The 15,092-nt window shown below is 33.1% G+C and overlaps 1 protein-coding gene across 6 annotated transcripts in view; it reads left to right on the plus strand.

The window, feature by feature from the left end:
• Hil (Hillarin) overlaps window positions 1–15,092 on the plus strand; it is a 306,146-nt gene that overhangs the window by 197,532 nt on the left and 93,522 nt on the right. For all 6 annotated transcript variants that reach the window (XM_067773502.1, XM_067773499.1, XM_067773504.1 and 3 more), the window contains exons 5-6: window positions 418–969; window positions 1,060–1,502. In XM_067773502.1, coding sequence (XP_067629603.1) covers window positions 418–969; window positions 1,060–1,502 — 995 coding nt within the window. The remainder of the gene's footprint in view (window positions 1–417; window positions 970–1,059; window positions 1,503–15,092) is intronic.

Here is a 15,092-nt window from a genome sequence, read left to right on the forward strand (position 1 = left end):
AACAAACCCACAAAGAAGGTCAAACCACTAGAATTACTGACTTTACCTGTCTCAGTCAGCCACACAAATCGATCAGTAAAAGCCACCCTCGGTTCTGAATGAACACATACACATAAATACATTCACAAGCATCAATTTTGACAATACCTGCTAATATACCTACGAACTATAAATACAAGACAAACTACAACAACAGATCAGAACGAAAATCGACACTGATGATGGCACAACGCCGAAACCGGTTTGTCTCGAAACCAAATTTGACAAGGGATGACGGAAAACCGTTCCAATATACATCCTTCATTAGTTGGTGATTTAACATTTACGAGCATCCTAAGCTAAAAATGCATTGTAAATATCTAAGAATGTATGGAGATGCAATTTATAAATTTTTTTCTCTCTCTACTCATGGAATAGGCACGCGAGGAACAAGCTCATCTGGAGATGAAGCATCGCAAGGAAGAAGATGACTTATATCGCAAATTCGCACGAAAACGAGAAGAGGAAGACCGGAAAATACAATCCGAATTCCAAGATGAATGGGAACGGGAGCTGCAGCGGCTCACACATAAATTTGAAAAAGAGCTTGCAACTTCGCGACGCAATCGTGAGGAACAGAATATCCTGACACTGCGACACGAACAACAAAAGGAAGATTTAGAAAAGAATATGACACTACGTCGGAGTAAAAAAAAAGAAAGTATCACACGAAAAATGTTAGAACACGAAAGATACGAAACGGCGGCATTGGTAGATCGTCAATCAAGTGAAATGTTGGAATTGATTAGCGCACGTCGGTCCGAATACATGCAAAATGAGAGCATATTTTTGGATGATGAATTTGACGAAGGTGCTTTGCCAATGGAATATCCAATGGTAGCACCGATTCCAGCGCCTCCAGCTGTTAGCAAATTCCAAATATATACAGACCCTATCGAATTCGAAGATGTCGATCGTATTGCAATATCGGTATGTTATACTACGAAAACTATAAACACCACATATTTTCACAAATAGTCTAAGCGTTGAATGTATTTTAATAATTTCTTTATGATAAAGGTGGCACAAGAGGATCAGAAGACCTTCACTGACTTAGTACGACAGTTAGTCGGTCGCTGCACTACAGATATAGAAAAGGCTCGAACGATCTTTCGTTGGATAACCGTCAAAAATCTTAATGCAATGCATTTCGATGATGATTTGCGTGGGGATACGCCGATGGGATTATTACGTGGCATCAAATATGGAACAGAAAGCTATCATGTGCTATTCAAGCGACTCTGTAGCTACGCCGGTTTACATTGTGTTGTAATTAAAGGCTATTCAAAAAGTGCAGGATACCAACCAGGTGTCAAATTCCAGGATTCTCGTTTCCGTAACTCATGGAATGCCGTATACGTGGCAGGAGCATGGCGGTTCGTACAATGTAATTGGGGAGCTCGTCACTTAGTCAATGCAAAAGAAGCACCCAAAACGGGGCGTGGTAAAAACGACAGTTTAAGGCGAGTCACTAACGTAATCTATATATGTATCTTCGGCTTAGAGTGCAAACGCTGAGTACTTTTTCCTTTCTTTTCAAAAATTACTTTTTTACGGAATTCGATAGAACAGTGAACAATGAAAAATTCAAATAGTTTTTTTCCTGTCTTGCATGATTAAATGAATATTCAGATGCTCCCATCCCGTTGACGCTTTCCCTTATTCTGACATGTTCGGCATGCATATTTTAGAGGGTTGTCTATCACATATAACATTGTGAATCAAACTAAGTGTGATATCTTATCTGTCAACTACCTGACAGGATGTTCAATATGGATACTTTTTATCGTTTTGACAGGGTGTTCAATATGGCGGCGCATAGTGCCGGCTATCTTCAGCAGGTGATAGGAAGAGATACAGATTGAGACAGCGATAGTCAATTACAAATCAGGTGATCCAATCACTTTGGAATTTTGACGTCTACGCAGAAGATATCACACTTATACTAATTTCACACAGACGGCTTATTGAATAATAAAGGCAATTTTCTACATTAAGACGCTTATTGAGCTCAATCTTCCCTACAAAATTCGAATCTATTAATATTTCATTAATAGCTAATCGAATGCCTAATGAAGTCAAAAGCACAATGCAACTCTGTTGGCAGCGTTCCGCTTCCGTTTCCGCTTCTTAGTTTTCAAAGCAAATGTCATTGTCTGCATGGCGGAACGATACAAGGTGGCCGCATCGAACAGCTGATTATAACCTTTTTTAATTGATTTGATACATCAACAGCCGGCGCAGTACGATTTTGACATTTGTCCATCGAATTTACAAGTACATGGAATTTTTTTTGTTTGTAGATATGTCACCATGCTCCCACCTTGTATCGTTCCGCCATGATTGTCTGTCTCATCCTTCATACTAATCGAGCAGTTACTTCTGTGTGAAAGCAAAAAATTTACGATTTCATTAGCAGGTGAAATGAGATCATTAAGTTTCTGTGTGAAAACAGTATTAGTTTGATTCACAATGATATATAACTGCCTTTGAATTCTACTACGATCGGGGTAGATTTTACTAGTGGTGGGATTATTTTCGAATTATATTCGAATAAACCTTATTCGAATAAACGAATAATTTTATTCGTTTCAAATAAATCGAATAATATTTATTCGATTTTTGTATTACTTTATTTGAATTCCTTTCCTTATTATTCGAATAGTGCGCACTATTCGAATAGTATTATTCCAATATTATTATTCGAGTAGTACTATTCGAATTGTAAAATAAAAAAATCTGTTTATCTTGCTCTCGTCGCTTGTACATATGAGCATCTACATGTATGTATACGTGCATATATTTTTGTTTGTATGGGGTTGCTGTGTTAATATACATTTATTTAGTTACATATATTTATGTAACCAAAGTTGTGGTTGAGTCTTAAGCTAGAAATATCGGGGTCGTTTACCACTGTACTAATCACAGAACTTTGTTTATTAGTAAACAGGTGTGTAAATGTTCATACATAATGGTACATGTACATATTTTAATAAGATTAATATGGTAGGGATTTTTGTTTCCCATATACAAACATATGTATGTATGTAAGTTGTATGGAAAAGTTTTGTTTTGATATCTTTTGGTTTGTATAAACATCTAATTGGTCACCATTAAAAAAATATTTTTACATGTCATTGTCAACATGTTTTGCGAAGTCTGATGAACCAATAGTTATTTATGTCAATGTTAACTTAATTGAAAACTTTGGTAAAAAATTTCCTAAAATAAAGTTTGAAGTAATCCATTTTAAACATAACAAAATTCTAGTGGATTTAGTGACTAGTTTCAAAAACGGCTGTCTGTCTGTTTTTGCCGCTCCTTAAAATTTTGATTGTCCTTGAACGCGTTAAACTCTGTAATATAAATACCCAAATATGCATATAAGTATATTCTAACATATGTACATGTTGTATTCTTGCAGATTCCTTTGAAATTAAATTAATATACAAGTGCATGTGGGTATCTCTGTATGTGTATTAATATGTATTCAGGAAACTGGAAGAAGGGTTTATATGAAATAAAACCCCCCAAACTTTTACGGTTAGTGTAGGTATTATATTTATTTTTTATTTCATTTTGTTGATGCCTGGACTAGCTGACTTGCGGGTGAAATTCTTTTCTTTTAAATTTTTTGCAATACTTTTATGTGTACATACCCGTGCATTCTACCTGCTACTGACTGATCGCAGTCCTACAACCATACATTTTTTTTTTTTTTTTTATTATTCAGTATTATCTTATGAATGAAATTTAACAGATTTTAACATTAGTACATTAGTGAACATACAATAAGTAGATACAATAAGATAATAGCTAATGGCGTTGAGTGATCAAAATGAGAACAGTGATAACGCCATTTCTTCTAATGATTACAATGGAAGTTAGAATGCGGGGTGCAATCAAATAACATTTAAACGGAGTTAGAAAGGTTTAATATTGATGATGAATAAAATATTAAAATAAAGTAATTAAAATAACTAGAAATAAGCACATCGGTTCATTACGTAGCAAGCAACTTACTAGTGAACTCATTAAATAATAATAAAAAAGTAGTAATAAAATATGTTGCAATGTTTTTAAATTGGAAGCCAATTATGTGATAGGCCGTAACAGAACTTCAATATCTTCATGGCCCAACCCAAGAAGCCATAGTTTTACCTGCTTTAAGAAAACGCTTATTCTTCGAATTGTTTTTATATATTCGGGAAGCTTATTGAAAATCATACACGATACTATGGTATAAAAGTTTCGATAAAGAGTTGTGCGTGAGGCAGGAACAGTAACAGTTGCATTAGAATTGCTCCTTAACATACGTGACGTGTATATTGGACTATGTAGATAACCACTTCTCATAAAAAAAAATGTTTAAACGGTTAGCATTACAAATTCTTCGTATAAGACACTTTTGCAACATTAAGAGTGGTCGAATTCTACTAGAATATGCACTGCCCCAGCAACTTATGCCATATTGAAGTTTTGACTGTACAAGTCCATAATACATCATTTTCAATACACTATTTGCACATAGTTTTTGCAGGCGATAAAAAGAGCGAACAGTTGCTAGCAAGTAAACTTTCATAGCTGAGATATGCGAAGACCAGCTTAGGTTATGATCGACTATGACACCCAGATATCTAAAATTATTGACAACTTCGACGCTGAAACACATTGCGTCACAGTTTAAATAAGGAAAATAATTAACTCGAGACTCGTTTTCAATACAAGCACTAGTACAAAGTTTGTGCCGCAAACAACTTGCAGAGTGAAAAATAATATCACCACTAGTTGCTTCCTTTCCACCAAGACCAAAATACATTAGTTTAGTTTTATGGCTTACAATAAGCTTATGAGAAGCGAACCATTCTCTTAGGAGGCTCACATCGTGATTTATATCCACATAAAGATTAAAAGTAGTCATCGGCAAATGCTGTGACTTTTCCTACAAAAGACATTGAAAAAAGCGAGTTTATATAAATCAGAAATAAAATTGGTCTTAGGACTGAGCCCTGCGGGACACCCAAATCAATTAATCTAGGTGAGCTTAGATTATTGTTTACTTTCACTTTTTGACTTCTTAAATTTAGATATGATTTAAACCAATCTAGAACGTTTCCACGGAAACCTGCTGAGTGCAACTTACTTAAAAGAATATTATGGTCAACCATGTCAAATGCTTTTGTAATATCAACAAAAAGACTAACACAAGTCCCTTTTACATCCATTGTTTTATAAATAAACGAGCATAAGTTAAGAAGAGTGTCTTCAGTAGATACTCCTGACCGAAATCCATATTGCAATGGACTAAAAAACTTGATTTTATCCAAATATTGTAAGACTCTGCATTTAACACTCTTCTCGAAAACCTTAGAGATTAATGGCAAGAGAGAAATAGGTCTGTAGTTATTTTTATCTTTCTTATTACCTTTCTTATGTAATGGTATGACAATAGCACATTTTAGATCGGCTGGAAACACACCTGTGTCTATACTTAAGTTGAATAAATGCTTTAAAATGTCAACAACATAGAAAGCAATGTTCTTTAAAGTACGATTTGAGATACCATCATTCCCAGAAGAATTAGTATTTTTTAAAGAATTTATTAAATTTAAAATCTCTGACTCAGAAATTGGTTCACAGAAGAAACTACAACCTGGAGAAGTATCTACAGAGTAAATTAAGCGGTTATTGCAAGTACATCGTATATTATTATTATTTGGAGCGGACTCTTTACCAATTGTAATGAAAAAATCATTCAGGTGAGTGGCAATTTCTAACGGGTGATAAACAAGTTTACCGTCGATATCTAGAACAAACGCATTAGTTTGGTCTTCCGATTAAGAATATCATTGACGACATTCCATTCTTTCTTCACGTCACCCTTCGCAGGTAAAAATCTATTTTTATAAAAACTGTCATGCCTATAACGACGTTCTTTATTTATACTGCATGTGAGGTGTTTTACACGCTTCCGGAGGCGAGTGTTTGTAGGATGCTTGCGACATTTGACGCGTAATTTATTTTTAAGTTTAATTTTCTTAAGTAGATCGCGATTGATCCAGGGTTTTAGAATAGTCTCAGAACGTTTAGGTGAAGTAACAAAGCTAGAATTTGTTATGTGCGATTGAAGCGTAGTCAAAAATAAATTGTAAGCTTTACTCACATCCATTTCAGCATAAACAGTTTCCCATTTTTCGTAACGAAGTGAATTATAAAGAGCGCTAAAATTTATTTTTTGAACGACTGCCGGACTCTTATTCTTAACATTACGCATATTATTTAGACAACTGATTTTCAGTCCAGTCATACAATGGTCAGAAACTCCAAGATCAAAGTTCAAAACAGCAGATGGGCTAAGTGTATTATTATCAAAGCGTCCATAAAAATGGTATATATTTGTTCCAGAATCTGGACGGGTAATACTATTAATAAAAGATGTTAAGCCATGACTGGCCAACAATTCAAGATGGTTATCTACTGTAGCATTAGCGCTTAATAAATCAATATTGATATCTCCTAATTTGACTAAATTCGCTGTGGTTTCCTCATCTAAAACAGAAGAAAATTCTTCATGAAATTCCTGTACCGATTTTGAGTGAAGTCTATAAACACATACGAAACTAATTAGTTCCTTATTAATATTCAATTTAAGTTTTAAAATATCCGCACTTGGTAGACAAAAACGTGAAATATCGTGCTCATATATATTACGTACGAATACTCCGACACCACAAGCCGAGTATGAATCATTGGTATTCGCGAAGAAATCGTAACCGGGAATATGGTAATCATTAACTTCATAAGAATAGATCCATATTTCCGTCACAAAAACAATATCTGGAGGATGTGCAAAGGCTTCCAGGTTCAAACATAATGAATTAAAATTCTGTCTTAGGCTTCTCACATTTTGATGAACAACGGTTAACGTATTACTTTCTACTGTTAAAAAGTTTAAATCTTCTATGACATTTATGTTGACATTTATATTAGAGCTGTCGTCTATAAAAAACGTTCTAGTATTCATTTATGGAAATGAAAAATTAAATGAAAAATGAAACAATAAAGAACTAAACAGAGAAAACCGCTAGGTCTTCAAACGTTCTTATGAAAACAGCTCCATCATGTTCAGATTTTTTCATAAGTAACCTTGAGTTACTTAGCCACAAATATTTAAAATTTTTTTCCTTTTTAACTTTTGTAGCTTCTAAAAACAAGCCACGGTTATAGCCGGTAAAACAATTATTAATGAAGATATTTTTACAATTTGCGTTCGTGCCCGAAAAAACCGATGTATTTAATTTCTTCTTTGCAGTTCTCTTAGCGACCATAATTTTATTTTTACTTTCATACGACTTGAATTTGATACAGATATTTTTAATATTACTTCCTGGTGAAGGTCCCCTTACGTTTATATGTTTTATCTTTAATTCCTCAATTTCATCATCAGGAACCACCACATTCAATACATCACTGAAAAGTTTTTTGACACATTCTTTAGCATTCCCTTCATTAGTTATCGGCACTCCCACTATCTCAATTGACTTTTCCAATTTTTTTTGTTCGTTCCAATTCAACTTATTTTCCAATTTCTTCACTTTACTTTTTAGTTCATTGTTTTCTTCCTTTAGTTGTTGTATTGTTGCGAGGAAGTCAATACTTATTTGCTTCAAGCTAATTATCTCATTGTATAAGAGTTGAAGAGTTATTCCGTCATCATTTACATTGTGTGCATCAGCACCTATTTTTGTTTTCTTCACTTGCTCCACTTCACCCACTGCTTTCCTTTGCCTTCCACTGCTAGCGCTTTCTTGCGTGTAGGTAATTCTAAGACGTAGATTTCCATATGCATAGATGGACATATTCAGGCAAACTTTTCCTTCGGTTTTTAGTTGTGGGTTTTTTAATCGATTATGTATATGTCCTTTGTCTTTCTTTAAATGCCGCGGTTAGAAATGTCATTAACAATAAATATTAACCAGCACAATGCTTCTATATCCTGCATCGCGTAATTTATTCATAATTAAAAAACGAAGCAATGGAAAGTATAAAATGAGAATACCATCTTCTTTTTGTGGATGGTATGGGTACCTTAACTCCGTATTGAACAGAAGACAAATCACTTACCTTCACAAATGATCAGTAGTGTTTTGAGGTTTATTTCGAGTTATAAGAAATTCAAAAAGCAAAAAACCTTAACCTTTACCCCTCAAAGTGAACAATATTTTTTAATTGCATGATAAAATTTCTTTTTTTATTCCTTTTATATACATACAATAAAAACAATCTTAGCTTAATTACTCATTTCAGTGTCACATAAGCGGATTTTCTTATTTATATATATAACTTAGTTCCAAAATCTGTATAAATATAATTTTTTTTATTTGGTGTAAAGCTGATACAAGATATGCTTTAAGCTTACTTCTTGAAGGCTTAATAATATTACCAGCACTTGAAAAAACTCGCGAGGAACTTGCTAGCTATGCAGGTAGCTGGTATGGCAAGATATTTCTTTGCTAGCATAGAAAGTATGCGATATTGCTTTTCATGATCTTTCCACCAAATGCTTGCCTCTAAATTGCGGTTTATTTGAGGCTCTGAAATATATCTTTCGTACTCATCCTGCATTTCGTTTATATTGTATCCACAAAGAAGTACATCCATCACTGTTGGTACATCCTGAGCCACCGAAGTTGACGGCGTGTTTATACCGGATTGATATAGTTCTTTTGTCGTTGTACATATCTTCGCTCTGAACTTTCAAAAAGTAAATTCTTATATCGAGGATCTAAGAATGATGCGATGTGACATGGTTCGACGGATCGTGTTTCCAATGTTGTATAAAGCCCAAACCGTTGAACCAAGTCGTCCGAAATTTCGTTTTTGATATCCTTTACAAAACTGGAATCATTGCAGTTCGATCTGAGGTGTATGTACACTGAACTATTTGTAATTGGCGGAACTAAGGATATTGTTAAAATAAATTTAGACCACAACACAGTTGTTTCTTTCTCTAAAGGCTGCAAAAATTACAGACGTCACTTAGAAGTTATAATGGTTCCATAAACAATTAGTGGATCCCATGCGTTTTAGCACAGCATTACAATAATTGCAGGAGTATTTATCAGTGTTTTCCACGATTGTAAAATGTTGCCAAACTTTGCTCCTGGGCATTATGATTTTTTTAAATGCCTTGATTTATGCTTGGATCAACAGAATGTTCTTGCTTGCGGTGTGAAACTCTTTTACTTTAAGCATCTTTTTTTAAGCGATCTGCTGTCACGATCGTGGTTAGGTCAGTCAGTAGCAGTTAAAGTTTTCTATTCTATTCGATGAAATACATACATACCTATGTACATATAAACAACGCGATGTAAGATATAAAAGGATAGTGCTCGTTCATATTTATTGTTAACGACATTTCCAAGCGCGGCATTTAAAGAAAGACAAAGGACATATGGGCAAATCCCAAAAACTTTTACTTTTTTGGATACTCGTGTTTTACACACGGGCAAAAAACTTAAGGCCAGAAAAAAGTACAAGGGCATTAAGTTTGACCTTTTGACTATCCGATCTGATGATTTTAAAAATCAAGAAAGTTGATAGTAAGTTTTTGCAGAACTTCGAAACATAAAAAACGTCGATTTTTACACTTTTTCAAGCGATACCCTTCATTCCTTTTGTTGAATTTTTTCGATAAAATTTTGAGGCATCGCTGGAACGCTATGGAATTTGAGCTGAATATTGTTTTTGAGACGGATATTCTAAAAATATGAGCAAAATTATTTATTAGCGATATTTTTTTTTTGTCATTTTCAATATTGACAGTTTTTTTCTTATAGCTTTTTGAGGCAACTGAGTATTGAAATTTTGATTATGCACGATAATAGCCTATCAGGGACTAAAAATACGTAGGATGTGCCCCTTTTAGTTTTTAAGGGTGAAGCAGAAAAGTGGAAGCGCTTGGTTGCGTAAATTTTTTTCCGGAGCATGTTTTTTCGTGGGCACAGCTACTATTTTACTTTTATCACTTCATACCCGTTTGTTAATTTTTTCTCTACACCACAGTAGTGTACCATCAATTGCCTCATCTTCGAATATTCACGCAAGGAAAGTTATTGATGTTTGTACATGGGGCAAATATACGAAATTTCCGACAAAAATTGGCAATCGTCAAAAAGCGCAGATGAGGCAATTGATGGTATACTGCTGTGGTGTAGAGAAAAAATTAACAAACGGGTATAAAATATTTGACGGTCACCCGGTTTCATATTTTTGCCGATATCTCTAAAACCGGGTATCAACAAAATTTTACCTAAATATACTCCACATAGATGTGTACATCCTGATCCATGATCCAACACAATCGGTTAAGAAGTGTTTAAATAGGTAAAAAAAATTTAAGGTTTTCCGGGTTTATATTTTTATCAATATCTCCAAAACCGGATCTCGGGTATTACAACTTTTTTACCTAAACATACCACGTTCACATACCTATATGTTTTGAAAGTTTCAAAAGAATCGGTAGAAAGGTGTTAAAATAAATGTGTTGCAAACTTTGCAGTAAAAAATATTTAGCGGTTATTCGGTTTTATATTTTTACCGATATCTACAAAACCGCGTCTCGTGTATCAAAAAAATTTTACATAGCTAACAGCTGCATATATCTCCATGTTTTGTTAAAATTTTGATATAATCGGTACAGAAGTGTTGAAATAAATGTATGTATATTTAACATTGCGACCTCTATTTATATATATTTTGCTCGATCTTTTGACTATATCTTTGTGAGGCAATGTTCCTAACAAAAAGATATTTGCATGATACCATGTTTCAAAAAAAAATTATTTCTCCAAAAAAACCAAAGTTTGGCGGATTTTCCCATAAAAAGTTTCCTGAATATGTCCATCTATGTATATGGGGTATTCCATCCCATTTCGACCAATTTTGAACCCCACCCCTTTAGAATTGGCTGAAAGTTTTTCTTCTTTTTCTAGCTTACGAAAGACGTTTTTCAGAATTTTTTCAAATTTTTTCATCCAACTCAAAAAAAGTTATGAACTTTTAAAAAAACACCGTTTTTGTTTTCAAAATGCTATAACTTTTTCAAAAATTGACCGTTTGGGATCTTTTTTATACCTTTCATGAAAATGAAATGGTATATTAATTTCGTCACGAAACCCAAAATTGTAAGTCCTTAAAGGAAAATAGATAGACCCACCATTAAGTATACCGAAATAATCAGAATGAAGAGCAGAGTTGATTTAGCCATGTCCGTCTGTCTGTTTGTATGCAAACTAGTCCCTCAATTTTTGAGATATCTTGATAAAATTTGGTGAGCAGGTGTATTTGAGTGTCCGATTAGACATTTGTCGGAACCGGCCGGATCGGACCACTATAGCATATATCCTCCATAAAACCGATTTTTCAGAAAAAGAGGATTTTTGTAATATCTTACTCAATTTAACAGATTGAAGTTTCAAACTTCACCATATACTTTCGTATATTGCACATATTGTTGCCTGAAAAAATTGATGAGATCGGTGGTATATATAGTATATATCCCCCACAACCGATTGTTCAGATAAGAAACTTTTCGTAATTACTGCCCTATTTTAAGAGCTAGAGGCTTCAAATTTCAACGAATGCTTACGTATATAGCATATATTGTTGTCTGAAAAAATCATACAGATCGGTGGTATATTTAGTATATATAGGGTGGTATATATAGTATATATATATATTTTCGCAATTTTAGCCCCATTTTAACAGCAAGAAGCTTCAAATTTCACCGATTGCTTACGTATATAGTATATATTGTTGTGTAAAAAAATCATAGAGATCGGTGATATATATAATATATATGATGGTATATATAGTATATATATTTTTTTTTTTGCGATTTCGGCCCCATTTTAACAGCTAGAAGCTTAAAATTTCACCAAATGCTTACGTGTATAGCATATATTGATGTCTGAAAAAATCATTGAGATCGGGTGTATACATAGTATATATCTCATACAACCGATTGTTCAGATAAGAAACTTTGCGCAATTTCTGCCCCGTTTTAACAGCTAGAATCTTCAAATTTCACCAAATGCTTACGTATATAGCATATATTGTTTTCTGAAAAAATCATAGAGATCGGTGGAATATATATTATATACTTCATACAAACTGTCATGTTTGCCCCTTTTTTACGGATAGAAGCTTCAAAATTCATCAAGTTTCATCAAATAGCTACGTTTACTTCATATATTTTTGAAATACGTGATTCGTAGTCGTAGTTTTTACATGCAGACCACAAAAAGCGTGAAGCTTTGCATCCTCAAACAAAGTACCTACCTATTTTTATAACTTTCATGAAAATGAAATGGTATATTAATTTCGTCACGAAACCCAAAATTGTAAGTCCTTAAAGGAAAATAGATAGACCCACCATTAAATATACCGAAATAATCAGAATGAAGAGCTGAGTTGATTTAGCCATGTCCGTCTGTCTGTCTGTCCGTCTGTCTGTTTGTATACAAACTAGTCCCTCAATTTTTGAGATATCTTGATAAAATTTGGTGAGCGGGTGTATTTGGGTGTCCGATTAGACATTTGTCGGAACCGGCCGGATCGGACCACTATATCCTCCATACAACCGATTTTTCAGAAAAAGAGAATTTTTGTAATATCTTACTCAATTTAACAGATTGAAGCTTCAAACTTCACCATATACTTTCGTATATTGCACATATTGTTGCCTGAAAAAATTGATGAGATCGGTCGTATATATAGTATATATCCCCCACAACCGATTGTTCAGATAAGAAACTTTTCGTAATTACTGCCCTATTTTAAGAGCTAGAGGCTTCAAATTTTAACGAATGCTTACGTATATAGCATGTATTGTTGTCTGAAAAAATCATACAGATCGGTGGTATATATAGTATATAAATGGTGGTATATATAGTATATATATATATTTTCGCAATTTTAGCCCCATTTTAACAGCTTCAAATTTCACCGAACGCTTACGTATATGGCATATATTGTTGTCTGAAAAAATCATAGAGATCGGTTGTATATATAGTATATATCTCATACAACCGATTGTTCAGATAAGAAACTTTTCGCAATTTCTGCCCCGTTTTAACAGCTAGAAGCTTCAAATTTCACCAAATGCTTACGTATATAGCATATATTGTTGTCTGAAAAAACCATAGAGATCGGTGGTATATATATTATATACTTCATACAAACTGTCATTTTTGCTCCTTTTTTACGGATAGAAGCTTCAAAATTCATCAAGTTTCATCAAATAGCTACGTTTACTTCATATATTTTTGAAATACGTGATTCGTAGTCGTAGTTTTTACATGCAGACCACAAAAACGTGAAGCTTTGCATCCTCACACAAAGTACCTACCTATTTTTTATTTTATATTTATCTTAAAAATCGTTTAGATATGCAGATCTGTTCACTAGATATTTCTTATCTTATACATCCGATTATTCGGAGATTACGAACGGGATAAGATTATTGTTCAGCCCCACTCATGAAAGGTATGAAGTCTTCACCAAATGTTTACGTGTATAGCATATATTGTTGTCTGAAAAAAATCATAGAGGCCGGTGGTATATATAATCTCATACAACCGATTGTTCAGATAAGAAACTTTGTGCAATTTCTTCCCCATTTTAACAGCTAGAAGCTTCAAATTTCACCAAATGCTTACGTGTATAGTATATATTGTTGCCTGAAAAAATCATTGAGATCGGTGGTATATATAGTATATATCTCATACAACCGATTGTTCAGATAAGAAACTTTGCACAATTTCTTCCCCATTTTAACAGCTAGAAGCTTCAAATTTCACCAAATGCTTACGTGTATAGTATATATTGTTGCCTGAAAAAATCATTGAGATCGGTGGTATATGTAGTATATATCTCATACAACCGATTGTTCAGATAAGAAACTTTGCGCAATTTCTGCCCCGTTTTAACAGCTAGAAGCTTCAAATTTCACGTATATAGCATATATTGTTGTCTGAAAAAATCATAGAGATCGGTGGTACATATATTATATACCCCATATAAACTGTATTTTTGCCCCTTTTTTACGGCTAGAAGCTTCAAAATTCAAAACATTTCATCAAATAGTTACGTTTACGTCATATATTGTTGAAATACGTGATTCGTAGTCATAGTTTTTACACGCAGACCACAAAAAACCTGAAACTTTGCATCCTCACACAAAGTACCTACCTATTTTTTATTTTATATTTATCTTAAAAATCGTTTAGGTATGCAGATCTGTTCACTAGATATTTCTTATCTTATACATCCGATTATTCGGAGATTACGAACGGGATAAGATTATTGTTCAGCCCCACTCATGAAAGGTATGAAGTCTTCGGCTATGCCGACTATGCTTACTTGTTTTTTTTTAATTTGTTTTTAAATGTACTTTTCGGAAAAAATACAAAAAAATGTTTAAAGTTTTTTTTTAATTTTTCAGTTTTTCGAGATTTTTCGAATTTCGCCATTTTTTTTTTTCTTTTCTTTATATATTATGGTAATCTACGATTAAAATAACCAGGATTAATAGTCATTAATGATTAATGACTGACACAGTAAACATGTAAGTTTTCTATCTATTTTCCATAATATATAAAGAAAAGAATACTTAAAAATCATTTTCTTACATTTTTTTGTTATGTAAACAAAATTGATAAAAAAAATTTTATTTTTGAAAATTTTTTATTCAATTAAATAAAAAAAATCGGCCCACTCCGGGATTAGTGGGGATGATTGCAGAATTGATTGAAGTTTTTTATGAGAAAACAAAAAAAAATGCGAAATTCGAAAAATCTCGAAAAACTGAAAAATGAAAAAAAAAACTTTAAAAATTTTTTTGTATTTTTTCCGATAAGTACATTTAAAAACAAATTTAAAAAAAAAAGGTCCCAAACGGTCAATTTTTGAAAAAGTTATAGCATTTTTAAAACAAAAACGGTGTTTTTTTTTTTTAATTCATAACTTTTTTTGAGTTGGATGAAAAAATT

Source organism: Eurosta solidaginis, chromosome 3 (assembly GCF_040869045.1).
Source record: "Eurosta solidaginis isolate ZX-2024a chromosome 3, ASM4086904v1, whole genome shotgun sequence".
In the NCBI taxonomy this organism is placed as follows: domain Eukaryota; kingdom Metazoa; phylum Arthropoda; class Insecta; order Diptera; family Tephritidae; genus Eurosta; species Eurosta solidaginis.